This window comes from Ictidomys tridecemlineatus, chromosome 14, assembly GCF_052094955.1.
Source record: "Ictidomys tridecemlineatus isolate mIctTri1 chromosome 14, mIctTri1.hap1, whole genome shotgun sequence".
In the NCBI taxonomy this organism is placed as follows: Eukaryota; Metazoa; Chordata; class Mammalia; order Rodentia; family Sciuridae; genus Ictidomys; species Ictidomys tridecemlineatus.
Genome location: NC_135490.1, coordinates 9,662,141 through 9,683,455, shown reverse-complemented (window position 1 = coordinate 9,683,455; position 21,315 = coordinate 9,662,141). Strand labels below are relative to the sequence as shown.

Sequence of the window (21,315 nt, the reverse complement as noted above, 5' to 3'; positions counted from 1 at the left end):
AACTGTAGTGCCCCTGATTCTAGGACTGGGGGGCAGGTAAGGACATCAGCCAGGGCCTCCAGGCAAACCGTCATCAACTGGACAGGATGGGAAGGGGACGAGACAGAAAATAGACAGGAAGCTCCCCGGGACCTTCTAGAAACTAACTGAAGGATGGGGCCTGAAACAGAGCCTGGTCGTGCATTTTGTGCCTTGGAAGATCATTTTGGATTCAAGTCCCACATGGCTGTATTTTACAACTGGGACTTTCACCCAAGGTCTTTATTCATATATTCATCTACTTATCTTTTACCTACTCTTCCATCCATCCACCCATCCTCTCACCCATCCACTGTCTGTCCATCCATCCATCCATCCATCCATCCATCCATCCATCCATCCCTCCATCCATCCATCCCTCCCTGCCTCCCTCCCCATCCTCTCAGGATCCATGTGGCTACTGTGTGAAGAAAGAAAGCACAGTTTCTGTCTCCGAGAAGCTTATTGTTGCGGGGTATGTTGGTGCACCTCCCAGCAACTTAGGAGGCTGAGGCAGGAGGATCATAAGTTCAAGGCCAGCCGCAGCAACTTAGCAAGGCCTAAGTAACTTAGCAAGACCTTGACTCAAAATGAAAAAAATAAACTGGGGATGTAGTGCCCCTGGGTTCAATCTCAAGTACCATAAGTAAAAGAAGAACCCCACTGTCCAGAAGTCAACGTATAAAGAAATAGTGCGGGGAACCGGATCAGGCACTCTGCTCGGAGTCCGGACAGGGTCCAGTGGGCGACAGGAGTAGCCAGCTCTGTGTGGGGTTCAGGAATGGCTGCACAGAGGAGGGGTGAGGGGTCAGAGAGGGCAGGGATATACTCGCAGAGGTAGGCGTGGGGGCCTGGGCAGAGGCTACAGACAGCCCGACACATTTCAGGCCTGTGAAGATGACCTAACTCCAGCCAGGCAGTGGCTGGGGATGAGAGGAGCAGAGAGCAGGGCATGGCCTCCCACCCAGTCTCTAGAACTAGGGTCACGTCCTTCCTGTTGGTGCCCCCTCTCTTTCAAGTGTGGTTTTTACTGATCTAATTCATTTCTGATTTCCTGAAGGAGCAGAGGGGACTCCTTAGACTTCTCGTCCGTCAGAGGCCACACGAGTTCACTGTTGGGGCAGGGGCTTGTGGAATTTGGTCTGAAGGCCCACAGTGAGACTGACAGTCGGCTCCGAGAACTAGTTGTCTGTCTCTTCCGGGATTTCCTTATCTGTTGGTGTCCTGGTGAGGGTCCTCTTAGGCTTCTGGAAAGATTCTGGGTGTGTTCTGAAGTTGGAGGGACACCCATATCTGGGTTGCTGACCATCTACGGTCAGAGAACCCTGGTCAGGTCTCGGGTAGAGAAGCAGAGCTGGTGCAGATGTGTGTGCTCAGCAACCTGTACCCTCCACCTGTGCTTATTCATCCTTCTTGTGCAAATGCCTTGAATCAAAGTGCTTTGAACACCCCTGCCCCATCCCATTCCCCTCTGCTCACCTGGTAAACTCCCACGACTTGAAAATAGGTAGCGATGGGTGTGAGCGAGGGTGGGGGAAGAAGACCAATTTGTTGAAGGGAAAATTCAGAATTTTGTGAAGTCTTTACAGTATTCAAACGGACTGCTTCAAGAATTCACTAAGGGAGCTGGGTGTGGTGGCGTATGCCTGTAATCCCAGCAGCTCAGGAGGCTGAGGCAGGAGGATCATGAGTGCAGAGCCAGCCTCTGCAATTGAGTGAGGCCCTGAGCAACTCAAGTGAGACCCTGTCTCTTGATAAAATACAAAAATGGGCTGAGGATGTGGCTCAGTGGTCAAGCATGCCTGAGTTCAATACCAGTACCCCCCCCCCCCCAAAAAAAAGAAAGAAAGAAAAGAATTCACTAATCTACTAACTTATCCAAAAGAAGCCTCTTGGGAATTGACTGTACAAAAGTGCAATAGCCTTAGAGTACTTTGGGGCAAGTGTATAGTTCTTGGTACTTGTTTTAAGAGACTTAAACTGAAACATTTACAATTTCTCAGTACATAGCTTTCCTCCCCCTGTGTAGAGTTGATGCAGACTCTGACTCAAGGAGGATGACTGATGAGGATATTGTATATCCTGGGCTGGGTGGAGCTCAGACCTGAGATGTGGGCTTGGAAAGAGGGACCAGGTGCAGTCCCCACCCCCAGACCCCAGGTGGAGTTGACCCTGGTGTCTGTTAGGCCTGGATGGGGAAGGACTGACTCTGGAGGCTTTGCCAAGGGCAGCGGGAAGCTTGGCCTCAGCCCCTATTCAGTGATGCCAATTCTTGACATCTGGATTGGATCACAGGTGCATGGTGGGGTGGCGTGGCAGGTAGAGGGTGATGGTGTGGTCACCGAGGCCGGAGGCACCAGGAGGACATGGAGGTGGTGTTCTTAGAAATGTCCGCCCATCCCTTTGTTCACTCAGATTTCTGTTTCATGAGTGCAGAGGCCCTTTGCAAGGTGGGGTGGAGAATGAGGCAGCTTAGGGGATTTGCTGTTGAGAGGTAGAGACAGATTGAGAAATACCCAAGTAAACAAGTCCACAAAAACAGTTCCACACTGTGATCACTGCTACTAAGGAGCCGGGGCCAAGCTGCGAAATAGTGACTATGTGGGCTGGCTCCAGACCAGTGGCCAGGGAGGGTCTCCTGCGAGCAGGGATGGAGGGGCCAGGAAAGGCTGGCTATGCTATCAATGGGGGAAGAGCGACATCAAGAACAGAGGGCCACATGAGGAAATGGAGCCCAGGGCGCCCTGGAGTGAGGGGGCATGAGGGGGCAGAGGAGGAAGGGGACTTGCTAAACCATTTGCATTTTCTTATGCAAGCAGCCTGCCTTGTCTGAAATTCGACCAACCAGGTCTTCTCTTTTCGCCGCCGGCTGGCACACTTGCCTTGGTGTTCATCTGTCTTGTTTCCCAGGAGGAGGGCCGGGTCACAGAGTGAATCTGAGTTGTACAGGTAATGAGGCAAGGTTCGGGGCAAGGGGAAGGGCCTGAGGAGGGGAAAGGCCTGAAGGCAGATGGCACTTCACTGTGCTCTGCTCACCTCTTGCTCAAGGCAGGCTCTTGTTCCTACTAATTCTTATTAGTCAAGTTCTTGAGCATTGAGAGAACTAGCCCTGTGAGCTTCATCACCTACATTAGAATCCCACCCTCCTGTGGGAAGCTGAGCCTGGAACAAGAGGCGTCTTTGTGCTTTACTTTCCCATCTGTAAGGTAAGGACACAAAGACTTACCTAGGAGGATTTGGGGAAGATTAAGGATGACATACTTGTTTGTTTGCTTATTTATTTATTTATGGCAGTGATGGGGACCCAACCTAGGGCTTCACCCATGCCAGGCAAGCACTGTACCACTGAGCTACACCCCTGGGCCCTGAAGGTGTATCAAAAGCACTGCGTGTAGGTGCTCCGTGGATGTCAGCTCCCTCCTTACTGACTACAGAGCAATGTTTTAGGACATTGGACTATAATTGAAAGGTGGCACATTGAATGATAGTGATAACATTTATTATTATTTCAAGAGCAGGATCTGGCTGCATTTTGGTGAGTGGGGGAAGTTCTGGACAGGGAGTAAAATCTTCATTCTTGTATGTGGTTTTTGGAGCTTCCTTCTTTAGCACTGGAGGGTGGGGCAGGCTGGGTCTGTGTTTTGGTGCCCAGAGACAGACTAGTTAAAACCTCTCTGGCCTTATGCAGGAGGCTCTGGTCTGGAGAGATGAGCTGGGGCCATCCAATTCTGATGAACAGGCAGGTCTGGGAACACTGAAACAAGTGACCTCTGAGGACCTTTCCAGGCCACAGTCCACTTCTGGACCAGGAAGGGGTAGACCACATGCACACTCCTCATTGACCACCAGAGGGCAGACCTGAGGCAGGATGACCAGAGCAAGGTGCCTATGTCTCCAGCTGGAACAGAGACCTCAGGCAAAATCTGTAGTCAGAGGATGGGGTGCAGGGTGTCTAATACTGGGGTCCTTGGGAAGGCATCTGTGCTACCTAGAGAGGAGGAAGCTCTAGTCTCCCAGCTGTTGTGACCTGTACCTGTCTTCTGTGCTCTAATGCATAGCAGATTTGGACAGATGAGCCTCTGGTCTTCATGCTGTGGGGATGTCTGCAGGATGTTTCAGAGTCCCAACAGAAGTGGCTTATAGCCTGTCTAGTTCTAGCAAAAGCATCATCTGGCTCAGAGGGCTGCACTGCTGACCCCTGTTACCCCCAATCACAACTGAAGAAGGCAGTGGGCAGTGCCAACCCCTCAGCTGTGCCTCTGCCTGTGTCCCTTCAGGGTTACACACACTCAGGAAGCAATTGCTGTTGCCTGATTCCATCTGCAGCAAAGATGTGTCCTAGTCAATGCCCTTTGTTTTTGGCAGAGAAGGATTCCGGAACCTTCTCTTACACTGCATTCATTTTAACCTTCTCTGCAGTCTGCATTGGAGTCCGCAGTCCTCGGTGTCCAACTGCAGCAGTGTGGGGATTTGTGGCTTTCTCTTCTCTGCCACATCAAGCCTCATTCTTCCTGTCAGCATTTTATGTTTCAGAGTTGCCCCACGCTGTAACTTTCTGAGTACTGCACTTCCACAGAGCTCCAGCCGTGCCCAGAAGCAGAAATGGTTACTCCAGCCTCTCAAAGGGGGAAGATGAAACCGAGGACTGTGGTGGGCTAGGCCAGGACAGGACTCACGCAGGGCAGACGGCGAGGAACTGAAAGCAGCCAGTTACTGTAGAGCATCAGGGTGCCAGTCTGCAGCCCCCCACCACCATTTCCCAGCAGGCTGTAAGATGAGAACATCCTAAAGGTCTGCATCGGTGTCACTCTTCCTCCATCTACCCATGCATCCAGTCCTATTTAAGCCCCCAGTTTTGCTGGTTCCAGAATAAGAGTAAGAGATGAGAAAGACTCATGAAAGAGTAATCTGTGAGCTCAAGCTTCAGAGGAAGGAAAGGGATGCTCCCCTAGGTATGGTGCAGCTGTGCACTGCACCATGTAGGTGGCATTATAGGACAAGTGGTCTAACATAGGCATGTACAAAGATTAACGAGAGAGGGGATAAAAGAACACATTTTTGAGAAAAAAGTTTCTAGAGATGACCTCTGTCATTCAGTGGTTCATTTCGGCTGCTCTACCTCTGTGTCAGCCGGCTTGGTGGCACACAGCAGTTCTGTTACTTAAAACATGGGCAACTCTGCCGGCACTAGAGTAATGAGCTTTGCTGTTGCACGGTTCTCTTGCAGTTTCAGGGACTTGAGCAAGAAGAGCTGAGCTGCAGTAAGACCCAGCAAAGTGACCTTGCCAAAAGAAAGGGCTGAGTTGGGGAATTTTTGACACCCAAACTCACCATGGTGGTGGTGTGGAAGAACCTTTTGTCCTTGTCAAAGCCACGACACTTACTGATGCACCAAACATTGAGGACAACCCCTGTGGACTGGGCCATGTGCTAGTAACCGGGAGACTAGGAATGTGAGGAGTCTAGGAGTCACCATCTCATAGAAGAAATGCACAGCCTCTGCACATGCAAAATGTGTCACAGTCAAGGTGAACAGAGGAGGTGCGCTCCAGGCTTTAGGGGGCTGGATGGAAAAAGACTCCACTGTCAGGTGGCATTTAAGTTCAGTGTGAGAGAAGTGTCCCTGGAAAGGGGAAGGGAAGAAGGAGAACAGCCTGGGGAGAGGTCTGCTCTGACACTGTGTCCGCATGCACCCGCCGACAGATTGGAGGTGCTTGTCCAAGGACTGGACATGAGGCTGTAGAGGAGGTGAAATCAGATTCTGACCCTTGGTTGACTCCCCCCCCCCTTCACAGACCCCCTTGAGTAGGGGTTTCCTTCTGCCAGACCCCCAGATTGCCTGGGGGGGGGTTCCATCTAATTGTCCCACTCTTTTTCAACTCCTTGCCCTTTCCTGATGCTGGTGAAGTATGGGGAGGCAGGGGGTTGGGAAGGGGTTGCAAAATGCAAAACAGGCAGCCTTCACTGCCGTTTCCTGTTTGGTGTGTGTTTCATATTTATAAATGGAGGTCAGGTTCAAATATTAGGTTCCCAGATTAGGTTCCAGCTTCACTGGAAAATTTCAGTATTTTTCCAAAGAGAGATTTTTTTTTTAAAAAAGTAGTTTATATTAACAAATCTATTAATGTAGAATGGGTGGACAATTCTCCCCCACCCCCCTTTTACTTTTTTGCATGGCACTGAGCAGTAAGTACGGTAAGAAATTCAGATTACTGTCAGTTATCCTCCTTGGTCGATTAAAACTATTCCTTGGGTACTTTCTATGTACCAAATACTCTCTTAGGTTCCAGCCAGAGCAGACAAATCCATTTAAATGTTACATTTCTGGATATTTATGGTTAGAAATGTCAATTACCATTGACTGGAAACCTTATGTCAGTGGCTATAGAGATAAGATTGACACAAATAAGTCTGACAAAAGCTCACGGGAAACCAGTAAATAACAAGACATATTTAAACCCATTAAGATCAAACCAGGAGCAAGGAAGTATAACAAGAATATTAAAAAGCAATATAATTAGAGCCATTTTGTTTCAAATTAATTTGAATATCATTATTTACTTGTTTGCCACGCGGTTATTTTTTCTTGGGTTTTAATAAGACCCTACTCTATGCACCCCAACTCCAAACTGGAACCTACTGGTGGGATTCCTTGGTAGGAAGGCATATTTTATGTCTTCCGAGACAAGTCCCTTATTTGAGTCCAATATTTGAGGACATCAGTCCACTTTGCTCCTGCATATCAGGTAGTTGGAGGGGGAAGTGCTTCTCTTGAACCTTAATGAATTTCCACAGTCCCCTTCTGGGACTTTTGAGGGGAAAGAAATGGTGAATTTTACATCTCTAAGTCTGGGAAGATGGACAGGTGCAGACGCTGGGACACAGGGCCCTCACTAGCCCTAGGATTAGCCTGAATTTATCCAGCTAATCTTTCCTAAGCAAGCGTGAGCCAATTAAATAGACTGAGTGCTGCTTGCTGGCCTAGATTATGTAGGAATTGCATGTATTGTGATCTCAAGCAAGAGAAGCCCCACAGTCCAGATGTTTGTCATTGTACCCGCCTGGGGAACCTTCCAAAGGGGTGGCCTGGTTAGACTGCCTGGGATCACTGGGCCAGCCCTTTTCTTCCGCAAGGATTCTGAAGGTAGAGCATCACAGCAAAGCCAAGGGCTCCCAGGCCGGTTCAATCGCTAGGGTCACGGAGAGACCTTGAAAGCCGGTTAAGTGTGACTCGACTCCGATTGGGGATTCAGGGTCTTTAACTCTTGAGATTAGAGGTTTTCTCAACGACCATTTCCCATTCCTTTGGGATTTAAGCTCTGTTTTTTGTCCCTCTGGCTTCTTTACAGCTCATTTCGCTTTCTGCCTCAAGATGCAGTGTGGGGCGCCAGCTAAGAGCGCCACGAGGCCTTAGGGCTCCGCGGACGCTGGAATCCCAACAGCGTTTCCTCCACGGATCTGTAGGCACCAGCGAACGCCCCCTGCCCAACTTCCCCAGGGGCTCCGGGTGGGCGTGGCCATTAAAGAGGGGACACAGGGGCCTACACAGGGCCATTTACGCTTTCACAGACTGTGGCCTGTTGGCACAAAAGGCTCTTTCGGGGTGGGGCTTCCCGTGCCCCGCGGACCGCGGCCTTCCCGGATGCCGCGCGCTTGCTCGGGGCTTTCTTTGCAGCTCCAGGCAGCAGATGTTGGTAGCCCGCGCCGCCGCAGGCCAGATTCCGTCTTTGCAGGCTCACCTCCCGCCCGCGCCACAACGCACCCCGGAGCGCGACCGGCCCTGTGGCCCGGGCCGCAGCAGCCCGCATCCAGCGTCCACTCCGGGGCTGGAGGCGGCGGGCGTGGCCGGTGGCGAGCCTGTCGCCGGCTTCCTTTCCCCGCACTCGCCGCCGCCTCAATTCCCCAGCCGGCTGCAGGGCGGAGGCTGAGCAAGTCTTGCTCCAGGCTGGGCGGGGGAGGCCCGGCGCCCCTCCCGGGCCGCGCGGCGCCGGCCGGCGGTGCAGTCGCGCGCTCGCCGCCAGCGAAGCCATTGGCTCGGCGCAGTCACCCCACGCGGGCTGCAGCGGCGGCCTCCGCGGATTGGCGCGCGGGCGGGCGTGTGCGTGCCGCCCGGGCTGCACCGAAGCCCCTCCGTCTTGAGGTTGTGCCCCCTCCCCCTGTTCGAAACGACCACCCCTCCATTGTCCCTCCGTTGCAGATGCTGCATCTGGGGCTGCTGCCAGCCCCAGTCCCGGATGCCCAGGCCCAAAGAAAGGGAGCCAAAGGCGCGTTCCCTGCTCGGGCGCACGCACCGACCGCCGCCCTCAACCGCACACTGCAGCATTTCGCGCTCAGGCGCCGCGCCCCTCCCAGCTTTCCCTCATTTGCATATCCCACGGTTGTGGCCAATCAGTGCTCGCCTCTCTCGAAGCGGATGGCTTTTGCCTGAGAGGAAAGGGAGTGGCTGGCGGCGCATGCGCCGGGGTGGCTGACTTGAACCGAGGCTTTTATTGCTGTAGTTTATTTCCACCCCCTTCCCTCCTGTTCTCTCTCTCCCTCTCTCTTTCTTTTTTTCCGCCCTAGCTAGGGCTGTGTTGGAGGAGAGGAAGAAAGAGCAACAGAGGATTGTATTTGTCCCTTACGTTCCTGAAATTGCTACCAGCAAGACCAGCTAAACGGTTGTACCTTCTTCAATTCTGCAAAAAGTACCAAGTCCCCTTCCCAGCAATTTTTGCTTTAAAGCTGCCCTTTTGAAATTATTTTTTTTCCAGGAGAGAGATGTCTTATCAGGGGAAGAAAAATATTCCACGCATCACGGTGAGTTGGGTACTCGGGAAATGTGCGTTCGGCTAGCAACCTTTTGTGGCACTGAACATCTAAGGAATTTTTAAAAGAGGGAGATGGAGAGGGACCTAACTTTTTTAAAAAAAATTTTTCAGTTGCTAATGAAGGCGATAGTGGGGTGGTGGTGGTGGGAGATGCAATAATAAAGAATTATAAGGCACGTAGTTTGCAAGGCATTCATTTAGGAGCGTGAGTACGTGGAGATAGCTTTAGGTAGCGCGCCAGATCCGCTGTATCCTTTTATTGTCAGCCCGAGATGCTGCAGTGCTGGCCTGCGGGGTGTAAGCAAATGGATGCCAGATTGAATATGCATGGTTGAAGCTCGATATTGTTCTCCTGGCTGCGTGCTGCGAGGCTGGACTCAGGAGCTGCGATGGGGAGCTGGGGAAATGGATCCTCCCTCCCGGTGTCTTCCGCCCCCCCATAAAGGGCTTTCTGGATCCTTCCTCCGGCTCCTTGGAAGAAGGGATGGGTTTCAGCCCGAAGGCGTAATGACAGCAGAGGGATGCTGAAAAGGGCAGGGTGTAGCGGAATGATGGGGAAACGGGAAGGGAAATCTGGCACCGTGATGAGCAGGAGAGGAGGGCGGGGGCCCGGGCCAAGGCTTTTTGTTGACTGGGGACAGGTTTTGGGTAGTTCTCTTGTTTTTTTTTTTTCACCCTCTGGTTTGAGGCTGGGGCCCTGGCAGGGCTCAGGGCTCGCTTTCCTGCGTCTTTTCTGCTTCTTCCGCCACCAGGGAGGCGTCCGTGTTGGCGCATACAAAGCGGGCTGGGAGGGTGGGCGCTGGGGACAGCGGCGAGCCGGGCTCAGAGAGGTAATGGCGCTGCGCGACGCGCCGAGCAGATGGCCCGGCCGGCCCCAGGCAGACAAAGATCACAGCGGCCCGAGGTGTGGGCGCTGTTCTGGGGCCTGGAATTGTTGGTTTGTACATCACCGGAAAACCTCCGTGCCTTGAATTCGCGATGCTTCAGGGATGAGCACCGGTTCTTGATCCCACTCTCTCTCCATCTTTTCCTGGAAAAATCTCCCCAGTCCTGATGTCTGCATCCTGGAATGAGATCCCAGGGAGGGGGAAAGCCAGGGAGATTCATTGTTATATAATGCTGTGCAATCGCAGTTGGCCAGCTGATTCCCGGGTAGAACCCAAGGCCGACGCAGACACCAAAGAATCAAACAGCCAAAAGGTGCTTTAGGGCTGGATTTGGTGTGTGTTTCGCCCTAGTTGTCCCTGTGGCCCCGGGCACCCCTGCTTCCTCTCCGTGCACAAGGACACACCCATCCGCAGGAGAGAAGTGGGAACAAATGCGCAGGGGAGGGATCCTGCGCTTGAGATTTTCTATGATGCGCTGGGTTGTTCAGGAAGGTGAGTTGAAGGCAAAGACCCCAGATCCCAGAGGATAGCGCATGGAGCACCCAACGGTCTATGTTCCTGCCGGAGGAAGGAGTCTGGGGAGCTAGGGAGTGGGGGTGGGGAGCAGATTTACAGCAAGCCCCTGATAATTTGTTGTCTTCTTGAACAAATGAGGCAGTTTCGTTTCTCATTGACGTTGTGGGGAGGAAAAAAAAATAGGAAAACAATCAAGACCGATTTTTAAAAGTGCGCCCCCTCCACCCTTGAAAAATTCTGGTTGCATTATCCTAGGACCCATAGCATGTTTTTCCTCCCTCCATTTCCATGGCCAGTCTCTTATGTAAGAAGCCTTCTAGAAGGTACTGGAATGAACAGGGCTGTGATATTTCGCTTTTTTCTTGACATGATGTTGGCTGGGGGATTCGTGGTAATGGCAGGAACAGGTAGGTCAGTGGCTAAGGGGCAGGTGGTGAAGGGCAGGGTTTCTCCTGGTCTCCCAGGCAATGGAAGCTCTAAATCTGGGAGAGGAGGGATTATTATAGGCTCAACATCTCCCAGCCTCAGTTTCCCTGTCAAATGAGAATAGAATCTTGTTCCATCATGTTCTGAGGCTGCAACAGCCTGATGTACCTGACAGGATTTTGTAGAGGTATTGACATTGATCATGATCAGTTTTAGGAATTGTCCACTGTTTCCATTTGACTTCCCAGTATCTATGTCAGGATGAAAAAGCTCCTGCAGTGTTCAAAATGAAAATCGTTTTGATTTTTAGTGTGTCAGAGAAACAAATATGTGGAATGACATGTACATTTTTTTTCTCTTTAGTAGCTTATAGATGTATAAAAGATTTTCTGTAATTTCTTTTTCTTGGTAGCTGATAAATGTAGATGGCACTTGCTGTGAGTATTGTTTTTAGCTTAGTTTGGGTTAACACTTGTCAAGATGAATGCTGTCATTTGAGATGTGTTGCTTATTAAAGGGGTAATATATGGCTCAGCTTGTAAAGCTTGAATCCGGATTGAAATAAAATAGGTGCTTATTCACTGAATACACCACCTTCACATTCCATTTCTTCAACAGGATTTGGGATAGCCATGAGGCATAATGTGGCATTTTTGTTACATTCCTGGCCTTCCCATGCCACACAGCCTTTATTTTTTTGCCCAAATATCACCAGTTAAAATATAAGTGCATTAGGAATCTATTGTGATGTTAGATTTTAAAATTTGCCATCTCATCTACTGTATCATAAAACTTTGCCTTTTTCTTAACTACATAGTGAAAATGGTGTAATTTCCATAGTCCCTTCCCTCCCTGCTATGCTTGCTGTGATTTGCCTCAAAAATAAATGTAAATATAGAAGGACATTCTGAATTGAAATCTTGTTGTGGCTGGACCAAATGTGTTTGTATAGGGTATCCCCTGACAACAGACTTTTGGTCACTCTTCCCTGACACAGACCTTGCCAAGACTTTCCTACATGTGGGTGTGTTTCTCCTCCCCCCCCTCCTTTTTTTTTTTTTTTTTTTTTAAATGAGGTTTAGCCAAAAGTCATTCAAAAAATATTGTCTTCTTTATTTGGAATGTTTTCACTGCTCTTTAATCCCGCCCCCCCCCCCATTTTCTTTTGCTTTCAGGTTTAAGGTCTAATTGAAAGAAATGGTTGATTTTTGTAGAATAAGCTTTGCCAGTATGTTCTGCCTCATTGGATGATAAATTGTTTGCTCAGTACAGGTTCCCCTTTGTCACCAGAGCTTTCAAAAACTGGCTCATTGGAACATCGTTTCTGAATAGTACAAATGTGTCCTGCATTCATTTAACTTAGCACCTGTGTTCCTCATAGGTCGGTTATGTGTTGTGACTTTACTACCTTTTTGTTTCAGAGTGATCGTCTTCTGATCAAAGGAGGTAAAATTGTTAATGATGATCAGTCGTTCTATGCAGACATATACATGGAAGATGGGTTGATCAAGTAAGTGTAACTCATTATTATGTATATAATGTATTTATCTACCTCCCATCCATCCCAAGCTTTGGTACCCCTTCACACATGAAGTGTTAAATTTAGTGACTCAAAGGGTGACCAACTTAGTATCTGTTTTAAGTTCCATTTTGATTGGTGGTAATTAATGAATTTGAGAATTCATATTTGCAGATTTCAAAGTTGTGCTCCCCCGCCCCCACCATTATGCCTTTGGTAATGTCCTATTTTTTTAATGGAGGTGACAAAATATCTTCTGTTGTCAGCTCAGATACTTGCTTTAGGGTATGTTGACGGTGTGAAAGGTTTCCTAGAATTTAGTTGCTTGGAACGGACCATCAAAGGGCACGGATGCCTAGTACAGCCTCTCATCAGGATAACCACATCTGCTCCCTCAATCAGGAATCCAAGTTAGAGGCGCTACAGAAGGATACCAAGTTAATTACCAAGTGCCACAGACAAATTACTCCCTAATCCTGGGGGGAATTTTAGTTTTTATTCTCTTAAGTGGAAACTGTCACGAATAAGGCTGCCCTTTGTATGTTGTGTATTATGTCATGCAGGAGAACAACAGAACGGTTGTGAGTCTGGGTGTTTCTGGACTCTGGCGGGTTAAATGAGCAGAGTGCATACCAGTGTCCTCATGCCCTTCCTACTGGGACAGCTCCCAGGCTCTGGAGAAATAGCACATCTGCTTAACGACAAACACTGCACCCAGTGACATCTTTTAAATAAGCAGCCTTCATCAGGCACTAGCAGCAGGGAGCCGGAGGAGTGGAAACCTGGATGTGCCCGCTGCCTGGAAGCTCACACCCTGATTTATGAACCGAAAATAGGGTTGAGCAGTTCCACATTTAATGTTTTCTCCATGTGTGTTTCTTGTGACAGTCTCAGCTCTGGGCTCTCAAATGCTGTGACTTTCTTGTTCCATCTCCGCTCCCAATTATAAGGCAGCATGATTTGGCCTGGCAGAGGGACAGTGGCCTGGAAGGGAGGAGGCCTGAGTGCTATTTTTACTCATCACTCATTTGTCTCAGAACTCTAATCAACCCCTCTTTGATTAATTTTTAAGACAGTAGAAAGATAGAGTAAAAATATTTTCTTAAACATTGGAAACAAATCATGTCCCCAACATGATGAGTATTCGTTTGTCTGCCTTTATTATCTGAACGGCCAAGCACCTGTTTCCACATTTAAAGATTGCAGCCGTTATAGTGTTCACTTTTTTCCCCCTTTGGTTCCATCTCCACCCTCCCACCTCTGTTTTTCTCTCTATTGAAAAGGATATGGTAAAAATAAATGTTTGGAAAATGCACTCAGGTCTGAAGCAAATTGCTATTGGATAATTAGCTCAATGGTGTGTGTTACAAGAAGGTCAGATGACATATAAATACCTTGGGGCCTTGTTACCATTTGACCTTATTGGTTTCTGGTAGCTAATTTGCGAATGGGGCCTCTGGTGCCTTATGTAAATTTTGTTTCCTAGTTTATTTGGCTGCAGCGCCCTTTGTGGGTGAGGGGTCGGAGGGATCTCTGGTGATGAACGATGACAAGACTCTGAAGAGTCCCCGGCACATGGCGGAGGATAGTTTGGAGCTTAGTGAAGATAAGCTGTCAGATCTTATTTGAATCCACATTTTACTGACTGCCCTTATCACCAACCCTGTTTATTTAGGCAAATAGGAGAAAACCTGATCGTGCCAGGAGGGGTGAAGACCATCGAAGCGCATTCCAGAATGGTGATTCCTGGAGGAATTGATGTCCACACTCGTTTCCAGATGCCTGACCAGGGAATGACCTCTGCCGATGACTTCTTTCAGGGCACCAAGGCGGCCCTGGCCGGGGGGACCACCATGATCAGTAAGAAGCGCCAACTCTGTCACCACCCTTAGAGCCGTGAGACAGCACACGAGCCTGTGTGGTTGGGTCTCGCTTTGAGAAGCTGATGAACCGAGCAGTGGTTAGACCTACTAAATAAGGGCCTGGGTGGGCTCGCCTTTGTCTTATTTCCTTGCCCTCGTTTTCTGTGGAACTTGGTGTTCTCCAGTGAATTTGAGCATCTGGTTCTAAGGAATTTTGGTAGGAAGAGAGGAATGGCATCTTGATTTCTCTACTTGAGGACTTTTGTCTTCTTTGACCCCAAAATGTTATTTGGTTGTGAAAGTACAGCGTTTGAAGTCATCTTCAAAGCTACCTATTTTGAGCCTTCACTCATAAATATTTGATTTTGATTAAAAATAAAAAGATTCCTAAGAGTGCTTCCTCTGGGAATAAGGACAGGGTTCAGCAAATAAAATGCCCAGCCAGGAAACTTCTGTTCCACTGACGTGAAAATCAAATGCGGTAAATGCTCTTTAGCTTGGGTTGGACATAAGAATTAGGCAGCCCTGCTTGGTGGAGGAGCCACAGACTACTAACTGTCCTTTAGATATGAAAACTGCTGGTACCCACAGCCAGGTGCCCTTTGTGTTGCTCAGAGGGCTGTGATGTTTTGGTTCAGCCAAATCCAAGGTCTGTTTGCTGGACCCAGCATTGCTTGTGAACAGCCAGATTCCAAGAGGCCTTTTTGCAAATGTCATTTTTGTTTTGAGGAGGTGGGCACTCTGCCTGGTGGCCCATCAGGTACGTATTTTAGAAAAGAGATTTTTATTTTCCAAGAGTGAAGGTCAACATACTTCCTGTCTTGTATGAAAAGCTAATAGTCTGGTTCACAAGAGGGTCCAAGTGGAAGGAACTTCACCCCCCAGAGAAGCCAGACTTGGTGTCTTTCAGTGATGATCTTTTTGACCTGTGGTTTGGAGGTCTGTCTGGATGCTTTTTTTCTGTCTTTCCTGAGCTGGAGCAGCATTGCTCTGCTGTCCCCTCCCACTTGGAATTTCCCTGCATTTCAAATTGCACGCTCACTCCCTGCTGCCTTCCCTGTCCCCGTCTTCAGCTCCGAAGCATCGGGACAGTTCTTTCCTGTTTTGCCTTCCTTCTTACCATGAGACAGCCTCCAAGGGTGAGGCTCACTATTTCTGCCTAGCTCCAGGCCTCGCCTTCTAGATTGTGGATGCCATCCTTTGGGGGTGCCCTTTGTGCACACCCCAGGACTTGGGCCAGTGCGGGAGGCTGCCGCTTGACCGAGTGGGCCTTTCCTCCCTGCCTCCAGGGTGGTCTGGAGTCCCACCTGAGCCAGGAGGAGCATAGCCCATTTCAGGGTTGGTCATCCAGGAAGGTCCATGTCAAGGTGCTCTGCCTCCCTTCTGGGTGCAGACGTTGATTACCGAGGGTCAGTAAGTAATATTTCTTGAGCGAGTGAGGGGTTGGTGACGACTGTGGTTGGAGGAGTTGTCTGGCAGGAGCCCACTGCTGTAGGGGAAATGCTCCCAACTGGAAGTCAGCAGTCTGGTTCGCATCCAGCTCTGCCCTGCTGTGTGATCTTGCACAGGTCACCTCACTTCTCTGTGTCTTAGTGACTCATCTGCCCAGTGAAGGATTTGCTGACCTGGTAGTCCTCTGCAGCTCCCCCAGTTGGTCAGGCCCTGAGCTCAGTGAGAGATTTTACCCTTAATGCACTTTTCTTGGCAGACGCCGAGGGGCCCTGTTACTTGAGAGGCCCCGGCCTCTCCTGCATTCCTGCATGTGTCTCTTCAGCCCTTGCACTTGGCCGTGCTTTGGCCCCTTGCTCTGTTTCGTTTCCCTTCCTGCCTGCCTTCCCCCGCCACAGGGGCACATCCCTTTTGGCTGCCCCCCAGCTCTTTGTGGCCTTCTCCCCCAGTGGCTGTGGGCTTCTTTCCATTCATCCAGGTGGGTTCCTTCTGGGCAGCAATGAGAGGCATCTCATTCCAGGGCGCCCGGAACAGCCGGCAGATGGCCCCATGGGCAGATGGTCAGGGGAGCGAGCAGTCCAACCGGCTGCTGGGCCTGCTTGCCGGGAATGCGAAGGCGTTGAACTCATGGCTCCAGGATCAGTCCGTTTGGCTAAGGAGTGGGGGGATTTAATGAGCGAGCCTCCAAGAACGTGATCGGAGTCGTCACGCTGAATTGAGGCAGTGTGCTCAGGGGTGTCACACCCCAAACTCCACTGCTTTTGTAGCCTGTGAGAAATATTAGCCACTCCTGCAAATCACCCCTGTGGTTGCTGACCCGTGTAGGATTCCCATCCGCCCGCCGTTCCCTCGGAGGGGAGAAGTAGCAATACAGATGAGAAAATTGGGATTTTTTTTTTAATTTTCTGCTTTCTGTTCTTGCCTTGTGCCTTACCTCAAGTCAGTGAGTGGCCGGGGCTTCCTTAATAGAGAAGGAGGCTGGCAAAGAGCACTTATTCAGCCCAGCTTGGTTGGTACGGAGAAGCTGCTTCTTCAGTGAGACCCAGCGCCTTGAATGCTTGTTGGAGCCGGGAGGAAAGGCTGGGGGAGTTTTGGACAGATTCAGGTGCGAACTCAATGTGCCCAGGGCTACTGCATAAAAAAGCAGTAGAAGGAAATTGGTTCGAAGACACCTGCACCGCCTCCTTCTCGTCTGTCTTTCTCTACGCCTTGTCACCTGCCCTGGCCAATGTGTCTTCTCCTGTCCCTTTGCTGGCTGTGTGTCTCCCAGGTCCACAGACCCTAGAGGTTCCATTTCTGACTGCCATGGCTTTACCCATGAGGAACATGAAGCCAAATGTTCCCCAAAAAAGGTGACATGTCAGCAGCAGAAAATAATATTATGGCCATCAAACAGCCTGCTACGGAGCTGCCCAGTAGGATCTTTGTGAGGGCCCCGGCGCAGGGCAGGGGAATGCCCTTCACCTTTCTGTGGGTGGGTGGAGGTCCCAGACTCAGCCTGCAGGTGTGTCCAGACTGGCCCAGGGGTCACACGGGTGGTGGGATGTTGCTTGGGGAAATGCTGTGGACCCCCCGCCCCAAGGGCTTCGTGGTCATCAGAGTTGTTAGGACCCTGGAGCCTCCAGGGAGCAGGTGGAAATGGCTGCTTCCATTCTGCAGAGGGGAAGACCAAGGTCAGGTGTCAGTGCATCACTTGCTGACACATTCCCTGTGCCCTGGGGAAGGTGGCAGGCGTGATGCACACCTGCAGCCCTGGCCGTGCCACTTCTGGCTCTGTCACCTTGGCCTCAGTTGCCTCATCTGTGAAATGGGGACAGTTGCCACAAAGGTGGACTGTGGCTGTGTCAGCACTTCTGTCCTGTGGGAAGCACTGAGATGCGGCAGTCACGGTCAGCCCATCCTGTGGGGACCACCAGCCCCATCTCTGTGACCTACCAGAGCCCTACTCTCCCTAGAGAGCCAGAGGAAAGCTGCCCAGGGCGTGGCCTGAGCATTTGTGTGTTGTCCGGGTGTGGGTGTGGTCAGTGCCCTGTGCCTGCATATGTCGGGTGTGTGTGTGTGTGTGTGTGTGTGAGTGATCTTAAGAGATTCTGCTCTCTGGGTCCTGCCCCACCTACTGAAGCGGCAGATCTGTCCGTGGAAACCATAAATCTCTTAATCTGGCACTTGTTCGAGGCACCCGGGACACTGTTTGAAAGGACAGTAGACCCTTGGTCAGTACAAGAAAATTTGAGAGGAGCCTCGCGGTGGCTTTCTTTTGCCTGATCTTTCCCCTGGCAGCTCTGGCCAGGTCTTCCGGTTCTCTTAACAGGTGGCAGAGGGTACACACCTGTGTGGTCGTTGAATGAGATGCCATTTAGCTCAAGTCCAGAGCTATTTTAATTAAACTGTGAGCTAGATCCTGTGCTGATGGAAAGGACAGAGCGAACGAGATCGAGTGGTCCCTGGGTGTCTGGGGAGGTGATTCCAGGAGCCCTGTGGACACCAAAGACTGAGGATGCTCAAGTCCCTACATAAAACGGCCTGGCAGGTGCATGGAACCTGCCCACGTCCTCCTGCATACTGAAGTCACCAGATTGTGCCTATGCCTCGGACAGGTCACACTGTGTTCTCTAGGGACTAAAGACAAGCTCAGCGCAGATGCAGTTTTTATGACTAGATTTGATCCATGTTGAGTTGAATCTTTGGACACAAAACCTATAGATGCTGAGGGCTGACTGTGGCTCTCAGGAGTCCGTGCCAGATCTGTGCGCTCTAGATCTCCAAGGATTGGGAGTCCCTGCTCTGAATGTCCTTTCTGTCCCCCTGAACTCCAGGCTGGCCCTAGAAGTGCGGAGTCCAGGCACAGACACCCAAGGGGACTTCCTGGCCATACTGCAGGGGTGGGAGGGGTGTCTTGGTCATGATGGGGTGAAGAGGTGCTGTCACACAGGGCTGGAACTCTAGACCTGTCACTTCTCTGTGCCTCTGCCAGGTTGTGCCTTTAGTACCTTCATTCACCTGTCCCCGGGCATCCTCGTCTTCTTCTCTTGTACCTTGGTGGTGCTGCCAGCCTCCATGCCATGTCGTGCCGCTCCAACCCCTGAGCCACCCTGGAGTCTTAGCTTGTGAGTCTTGTCCTGTGTGGTCTCGAGCACCTGTTCCTTGGCACCCCCCGATTCTGCGCTTTGCCTCTCACCGAGTTCTGCCCTGCTCCTCGGGGGGCCTCTGTGGCTGGGCTCTTCCTCCAGCACACCTGCGCTCCTGTCCCCTCTTCCTCCGAAGCCTGCCGCGGCTCCCTCTTGCTGGGAGAATGCAGCCCAGCGTCAGAGTCCCTTGATGTGGCTTAGTCCTCGGGTCCAGCCGTGACTCAGGTCAGCTCGGCCAGTGCCGCCGTTGCCTTTTCTGCCCTTTCCTTGTTTCCCATGGAGCCCAGCACGGGTGCTTCCTCTCGGGCTCCTTCTTAGCCCTCTTCCCGGTCATCTCCTGATACCTTTGTACCTGGGTAGACTTTTATTTATTTATTTTTTAAAATATATTAGGCTTAAATGCAGGGGTGCCTTAGGACTGAACTACACCCCCAGGCTTATTTCTTTTTGTTTTGAGTCAGTCTCACTCAGTTTTTGAGGGTCTTACAAGTTGCTCAGGCTGGCCTTGAACTTGCGATCCTCCTGCCTCAGTCCTGAGTCACTGGGAATATGGCGCGCACCACCGTGCCCGGCAGAGAACGAATGGGCAGCGTCTCCGTGCTGAGAGGCACCCATTGGTACCCGGGCTTGAGTGAAGGAGTCCCCCCATGAATCTGGGTTGCCTGCTGGGCTGGTGGGTAGGGAAGGAGGGCGTCTGTGTCTGATGTTGACAGTGTTTACATTGGAAGTGGCTGTTCCCTCAGCAGTGTCCCCTTCTGCCACAGCCCCCTAGTTCCGGGGTCAGCTCTGTTAGCGGTTTGGGGAGGGAGACAGAAGGGGAAGTCCAGAGCCCAGGCTTCGACCTGGTTGGGACGGGCAGCCCCTCTCTCTAAACTGCTCTTGGGAAGCGCGGGCACTAGCCGCCGCGCGCTCTCACGCTGGTCCTCCCTGAGCGCAGCTTTGGGTGGAGAAGTCACGTGCCCCAGCACCCTGTGAGCTCAGCAGTCCTTCCCAGAATGCTTTGGGCTGGTCCCAGGTCTCTCTGTGAGCCTCGCCTCCGGAGGCCAGAGGCCTGGGAGGGAGGCGGGGAGGCTCCCCCAGGAGACGTGGCTCAGGGCCCCGCTGCGGTACATCCACTGCTTGTCATTTTTTCATCCATGTGGCGTCTGGGATTGCTCCCTGTTGGTGACAGGCACACATGTGTGAACACACACACACACACTGTAATATGGATGTGTCTGTAATTGATACCTTGATGATTCCCTTTGCAGCATTCATTTGACTGGGGTTAGAAAGTGTTTACTGAAATACCCGACCACATCAGACCAAGTTTCAAAGTCCAGGACCCAAGTTTCCACCACAGAATCTGCCTGTGGTCTGGCCATTAGAGAGCCACGTATCCGACGGGCTGCCGGGTGGGCTTTGCCCTCTGCTCCTCTCATCTCCCCAGGCCCCGCATGGAGGGGGTCCCACGCTTCGTCTCAGCCTTCAGCAGGCAGACCCACGGGGCTGGGCCTGCTCAGGTGTCCTTTGTGAATCTCAGTCCCGAGTGCCTGGACTGGTCGATTCTGTCCACTCCCTGGCGTAGTTTGGGCTGAATACTGGACACTGGTATGGCTGTGGGTAGGGAAGGAGGTCCCAAAGGTGCAGCCCCAAATGCTTTCCTCGTGAAGGGGGTCGTTGTGTTGGGCTTGACTGGCCAACGGGGAAGGTCAGCGGGCATTATGAAGCCTTTCCAGAAGCAGCGGCATTTCTGTGTGACTCTCTGGACCTTAATTCCTGGACATCAGGCAGTTCCCGTAATCCACGGGGTCTTCCCTGGACCCTGGTCCCGAGAGCGGGCAGTGCAGCCTTGGAAGTCAGGCCCGCCTCCGAAGAGCGCCCTCATCTCTTGAGACATCTGTGTCCTCCTGGCCCCTCTTCTCCCTGGCCCTTCTTGGGGGTGTTGCGCACAGAGCTTGGAGGATCTCGGTTCTCAGATGTTTCCAGAGCCTCTTGTCTGGTGTCCCCTGGAGTGGGTGTTCAGACTATTGGGAAGTTCTCATCCATCCTCCCTCCTGGCCGGAATGGCAGCTAGAGCAGACAGGTTCTCAGTGACCAGCATCCTGGCTCAGGGTTCCTCATTGCTGGACAAGGGCTCCATGACACGCATCCTGGGCTCCCCTTGCCCTGTGTCCTGGCCGAGTGAGCTGGGCACAGACTCTGGAGGCAGAGCTTGTGCTCCCTCCGTGTTGACATGGCTCTGGTGTGCATGGGAGCTGGCCATGCTGGGCGCCCGACAGGCCACTGAGTGAGTCTGACAAGAGCCCTGGCCCAGTGCTCCATGTGCCCTTGCGAGCTTTCACAGTGTCCCGGGCAGCCTTTCCCATGCAGCCTGACAGGGCGCCCTCCAACTGACACTGGGGCTGATGGAGGCGGAGCTGTGCTGGTTGGAACGATGGGTGGAGGTGGTGACTGTGGGAGACCCCCGTCTTCCCCTTCTGACTGGAGAATCCTAGGGTTTGGGGTGTGGGTAGGAAACCACCACATTCCCTCACTGCCTTTCTCCATTGCTTACCTCCCCTCTGCAGCTTGGCAGTGTCCCTGGTCCTGGCCAGTGTCCGTGTTGAACTGTCAAGGAGATGGAGTTCAGTGAGACAGGGTGTCTCCAATTGGTCACTTAAGAAAAGTCCTCACCACGCTGAGTTTCCAGGGCTTTCCTTCAACGTCCCTCCTTCTATTCAA

General features: G+C 51.5%; 1 protein-coding gene across 4 annotated transcripts in view; it reads left to right on the top strand.

Moving 5' to 3' along the window:
• The window catches only part of Dpysl2 (dihydropyrimidinase like 2), a 113,478-nt gene that overhangs the window by 42,341 nt on the left and 49,822 nt on the right, over positions 1 to 21,315 (top strand). For 2 of the 4 annotated variants that reach the window (XR_013430199.1, XM_005339884.4), the window contains exons 2-3: positions 12,076 to 12,164; positions 13,849 to 14,033. Coding sequence is in view for 3 of the 4 variants with exons in the window: in XM_005339884.4 (XP_005339941.1) it covers positions 12,076 to 12,164; positions 13,849 to 14,033 (274 nt within the window). In the remaining variant the exon portion in view is untranslated. Of the gene's footprint in view, positions 1 to 8,484; positions 8,815 to 9,986; positions 10,205 to 12,075; positions 12,165 to 13,848; positions 14,034 to 21,315 lie in introns of those variants that run through there. The other 2 variants (XM_005339885.5, XM_040292585.2) reach the window with 2 other exon arrangements.